Raw genomic sequence first — 5,574 nt, 5'->3', positions numbered from 1 at the left:
GACCGGTAAAATGAGCTCCTATTTTTCACAAAACAGTAAAATGTCCAGCTTTAAACATCTGATATTTCCTTTGCTCTACTATGAAAGAAATATTGTTTTATGGTTTTTGGAAATAATTTTATTTATATTTTAACATCATCCCAACTTTTTTGGATTTATGGTTTTAAAAATAAATCATGTTAGGTTCTTTGCACTAAATTCGCCTGTTGAATAATAGCTGAAAACAAACTATGTGCATACAACAACTTGTTTAAAACAGCTGCTGATGTCCTCCTTTCCTTTTCCCCCTGTCCTCACCTCATCTTCATCCTCCAGCAGGTCTCCCTCCTCCTCTGAGTCATTCAGCTCCCGGCTCTCTTTGCCCCTCTTCAGACTGTCTTCCTTCTTGCTGGAGGTAGATGAGTGGAGAGGAGACACTTCACCTGGCTCAGGTTTGGAGCTTTTCATCTCTGAGTAGATGGTGGAAAGAAAACACACAAAAACACTCAAATAAAAAGCTGATTTTTCTGTTTCTGCCAGTCTGCTCCATACCTGGAACGTTTATATAATTGATGGCGCTGGGTGCATGAAATGTATATTTAACATTTGCATAAGCACCTCCATGACTCATCTTTGTGCAGCGTGAGTCACAGAGAATATATTTGTGAAAAAAAATGACATCTTTTGTTTTGGAAGAAGTGGACTTTGCTTGAACTGGTATTAGCTAATGCCAACCTGACAAGTAAATAATCATGTACACGTGTCTGTTTGTAAATGTATTCTTGGAGGTTTTTAGGCTGTTGACGTGATTCCTGGCTGCCCTAAAATCAAAGCAGGACCCACCTGATTTCTTGCTGTGGTCCTTCTCCATGTGGTCTAAGCTCTCCAACAGGTAGTCCACCTTGTGTTTGATCTGTGTAAGCTCCCTTTTTATGGTCTGTAGATCATCTGCCTTCACTGTAGGGGAAGTATGGGATAAGCCACTACTGAGATGACCTTTGGAAGTCACCAGTAAAGACGGCATGGATGACTCTGTGAGGAACCTACTTGTACATGAAGTTCTCTGGCTGCTCTTGGAGGAGGAGGAGGAGAAGCTGGTCTTGGTTCGTCGGCTCCCTCCGCTGCTCAGGCTCACCCTGGGACGTTTGGAGGGGATGACCGCGCGGGACAGAGGGGGAGGGGGATGAGGCACCCGGGACTGGTAGGAGTACATTCTGAGAAGGAGAGCATCAAAGTGTTGAGCTTACTGGCTCTGCAAGCTGCTTTACAACCCCCCAGCTGGCCAAAAATGTGCTGAGCAGCAGGCAGATTATTCTTACATGTGTAAAGAATAAACTGCTTACCTGTCATAGTAATCTCTTTGGAAGTCGTAGTCCAAATCAAAAGATGAACTGTGAAAAGAGAGGGGACAGAAAGATTAGCCAGCAATGTGCTAAAGCTGCTGCACTGTGACTGAGAGCAAAGCAGCATGCACACACCTGTACATGTCTCCTGCAGATCGCTTCACTGTCTTCGATCTATGAGGCTTCGGTTCACCTGCCAGATTGATGTCTGTAGGAGGAGAAACATCGAGGTAAGGTAGGATGGACTAGAAATCCAGGAAAGAAAAACGCTATGGGAGAGAATGTGTGAAATTTCATCAAACACATCACACCACATCTCCATCTGGTATGTTATTTTTGTCAGACTAGTGCAGGTTTTACCTCTAACAGACTGTATCGGCAAATAAGTCCTCACGTTTATTTTTATTTGCCTGAACAACAGAGAGGCTCCTCTGCTCTTGTTCAGAGTGGATATGAAGCAACTCTCCTTTCTTTACTTCATTTTACTTGATTGTAACACTAGAGGGCAGCAGCATGTGTTTAAACTGTGAAATGGGAAGGATGTCCCAGATTTTAATCTGTAGGTGAGCAAATAAACTGCACATTGTAACAGATACAAGTCAGGGAGTGAACATATTTACAGCCTATACTTTGTGTCTCCATACAATTTTCTAAATGCACTCGTGATTAGAAAAATAGGAGGTTGGGAAATGTATTCATTTGCTTTCCTGCCAAATTAGAAAGACTGATTTTGCTTTCAGTGCAGTAAATATAAAGCTACTGCCACAACTTTACCTATATCACATATACGCTGCACAGAAGGAGGCATACCTAGATCGAAGGTAACAAAATATACTATCTAACACTTCCAAATGTCTTTAATGTAGTGCAAATAGTATTATATTATTGATTAACTTGCTTTATTCTTCAGTGACATTACCAAGCAATACCTTAACATGCTGTTTTTTTCCTCCATCTCACCTAGCACCTGTCCAACGATCATGCGGCCGTCCTCCCCGGCCACGGCGGCCCTGGCGTTCCTCTCGTTGGAGTACTGGACGAAGGCGTAGCCCTTGTGGACGGAGCAGCCGACGATCTTGCCGTACTTGGAGAAGATCGCCTCCACATCAGCCTTGGTGACCAGCAGGGTGTTGAGGTTGCCGATGAAGACGCGGGAGTTGAGGGAGTGGGGGTCGGTCTTGTTGGTCACGTTGCTGCTGGCCATCAGGCTGGAGGAGGAGGATGATGACCAACTGGCAGGGAGGCAGAAAGAGAAGGGTGAGTGCATGGGTGAAGATAGCAGTGGGGAAAGAAAAGCAGGTCAGCATGTGGAGGTCAGCAGTGTTTAGAGAAACAAGAAGGTGTGATATAGATTTGTCTTGTACTAACGTTTAATGATAATCTCTGCTCAAAGGTCAGTGTGAGTGTTGAACCTTCAAGTTCTTTAACGGTATGACTTGAATCACACTGCCTTTGAATGATAGTCAGTGAATTGATTATTGATGAATTTCTTTTGATCTAATAGTTTATAAAACATCCAAAGATGAAAACCTGACTTCTAAAATGTTAAAACCAGCAGCCGTTCCAACTAATTTTTGGCATTTTGTGTATGAAAAGCTTCACATGCTTCGTCATTGTGAAGACAGGTATTAATTCTCTTTAATCAAACTGAGTTCATTTATCTCTAATTACATAATAGCCTCATTATAATCATATGAGAATGCCACTGCAATTACTGTTACGCACAAGGAACTTTAGGTTGTGCTTCTTACCCCTTACACACTAACTGCAAGTTTGCACTATCAAGAGCATCTAAAAATAGATACTAGACAGCAGAGTAGACAGTGTGATCGGGTCATGAAGCAGCCAGCACTCACTCCATTGTGTCTGTACTCGGGTCGGTGGAGGTCTGCCTGTCTGTGTCTGTTGGAGAGAAGAGGATCGTGGAGAAGCTATGAAACATGGAGACTGTGGGGGGGATTTTTGCTACACCTCCAAAAGATGTGATTTTTCCTCATATTTGGCCAAAAAAGGGGATTAAAATGGAAAAAGGTGTTAAAATATTTTAAAAACCTGTGGGATAAATTGTTGTTATGACAAAAACAAGCATATTCACTCGTGAGCAAATCCAATAACCTTCATCCTCCACAGAGGGTGAAGAAGCTAAAATGATTTTCTTTGCATTACAGCAGCTGGACAAAGCTTATAAAATGTGTTGTGATGGTATAACGTGGTACAGCTTAATAAACACAGCAACCTCTGAAGTGCCGACTGCATCAAAATTGGATCGTCGCACACCAGGAAGTTTGCGTCATGTGCACTTCGCAAGTCTGCAGGTACGATCCCCTTCTTTCGGTGTATGCCAGTAACAATCCGCCATGTTGGCTGCCACATGTTAGAGTCCCCTCTGACGGCTCTGCTGACATGAAAGTTTTGCATCACGTCATGTTTCACTTGCATCGGTGCAGTTTTGGAAGCTTCTCCTGTTGCTGTTCTGCATAAACGCACAGTGTATGCATGCAGTCAGTGGCGTACCAGCGTTGATTTTAATTCGTACAGTCTTGCCACACTGTTGCTGGATTGCTGTCTCACCAGTCGCCAATACTGCAAAGTTATGTAACACTGCAGGAGAGGGGGACAAGTCCCTGAATGCAGTGTCAAAGCGAAACTCCAGGAAAAGGGTGATTTTATAAGAAGTCTTTATTTCATTCTGGTCACAATTCTGTAGTAAACTTTAAACCCCAGCATGCGGGAAATGATCTTCTTTGCTCAGTCCCCAGAGTCATTATCCACCACTTCAGCTACTGCAAAGTCACGCCTCAGCTGCCAAAACAACTGCGCCCAGCAGCCTCTCCCCGCTCTGGCTGGTGACTCCTAGCAGAGGATTACAGTTTACAGCATTCCGGCCACAGCTGAAAGCGCTGCTCGCCACTGCATGATTTTGGCCAGGATGCGTCTACTGTTTGGCGAGCTGACAGGACGTCTACAACATGGGGCGTGTTCAGGAGGTGCCGGGGACAACTGTGGCCTCTTTAGCTTATGTTTCTAAAGCTTTGTGGGGGGTTTAGGCAAGAATATCAAGGCACACGTGCACTCTAGTGTGATCTGAATGTCTGATGCTAAACACAACCAGTCAAGTTATATTTACACACAAGATGGAGAAAGGAACATTAAACCCTTGTATGTTATAGGCATGTGGATGGGAAGCTTGTGTTTGGACTGAAACAGGCAAATATCTCGCAAACACCAATTTTGCAATTTTCAAATCTTTGGGCACACGCACATCAATTGGAGGACCTTGTTTGTCTTTTATGTGTAATGATATTTGGAGCCATTTGTGTTCACTTCCTTTAACTAGCATTCACTGCAGGCCTGTTACGTTCCCAGCTCTATTCAATTGCATGATAGTTTGTGGTCCCCTTGTGATTTAATTCTAAATTCAACATGTGGGGGCTCATTATTCAGGAACAACTGCTTATTATAGTCACTCATTAATGGCTCAACACACCTCTGTGGAACTTTTATTATCCACTGCCTCATCTGGGCCTCATTTTACAACAACTCCACAAAAAACCTGTTCACTGTTCAGCTTCCCTATGAGTGTTGGATTTGTGTTTGTGCTTCAACTGTGACAACACACTGCAGCTCTCAGGATTCATGCTTGAAGACAGACGAGACAAAATGACAAGAGCAGCTCTGCTAGAGGTTTTTTTAATACACATTCAGGGAGCAGAAAGTGGCGACGTGGTCGTCACCACAGAGGTTCTTTTGATTTGTTTTCCAAATCAGATCAGAGCAGTGATGATGGAGGTGAAAAGGTGAAATGGAACTTGTTAAAAAAAGATCTGAATTAAAAAAAAAAAAAAAAGGGGCAGAAAAAAAATCAGTGTTTAGTGATTACTGAATTAGTCACTCATTAAGGTTATTTCCCTTGCATGCTGCAGTAAAAAGCCACTTTAGGGACAGATAATTGCCTCTTATAGAGCAGGCAACTTTGTGTTTACGTAAGTAATGGAGCACTTTTTAATTTGTCAATTAACATGCACACTCACAACAAAAAGAACAGGGGGAAAAAAAATCACTCCAAAGAAGGAGAAACAGTCCTCTTTTTGGTCTCTGTCGGTGCTTTTCCTTCATCTAAGCACTTTATGTGGGAAGATTTGAAGAGGTGTTATCCAGCAATCAGCTCCAACACAAACTGGGCCACTCACAATCAACAGCATGATGCATCTGATTATCACAAACTGGGAGGCGCATTTATGAGGCCATTAGG

General features: G+C 43.0%; 1 protein-coding gene across 1 annotated transcript in view; it reads right to left on the bottom strand.

Annotated features, from left to right (window-relative positions):
* The window catches only part of hnrnpc (heterogeneous nuclear ribonucleoprotein C), a 68,952-nt gene extending 63,384 nt beyond the window's left edge, over positions 1-5,568 (bottom strand). The window contains exons 1-7 of the mRNA XM_013915489.1: positions 3,179-5,568; positions 2,283-2,554; positions 1,458-1,530; positions 1,323-1,370; positions 1,027-1,193; positions 823-936; positions 247-449 (exon numbers count right to left, since the gene is read on the bottom strand). Of these exons, the coding sequence (XP_013770943.1) occupies positions 247-449; positions 823-936; positions 1,027-1,193; positions 1,323-1,370; positions 1,458-1,530; positions 2,283-2,554; positions 3,179-3,264 (963 nt within the window). The 5' untranslated portion in view covers positions 3,265-5,568. The remainder of the gene's footprint in view (positions 1-246; positions 450-822; positions 937-1,026; positions 1,194-1,322; positions 1,371-1,457; positions 1,531-2,282; positions 2,555-3,178) is intronic.
* Between the last annotated feature and the right edge of the window lie 6 nt (positions 5,569-5,574).

This window comes from Pundamilia nyererei, unplaced genomic scaffold, assembly GCF_000239375.1.
Source record: "Pundamilia nyererei isolate P.nyererei 1_Seehausen unplaced genomic scaffold, PunNye1.0 scaffold00312, whole genome shotgun sequence".
In the NCBI taxonomy this organism is placed as follows: domain Eukaryota; kingdom Metazoa; phylum Chordata; class Actinopteri; order Cichliformes; family Cichlidae; genus Pundamilia; species Pundamilia nyererei.
This window is presented reverse-complemented; position numbering and strand designations above follow the sequence as displayed.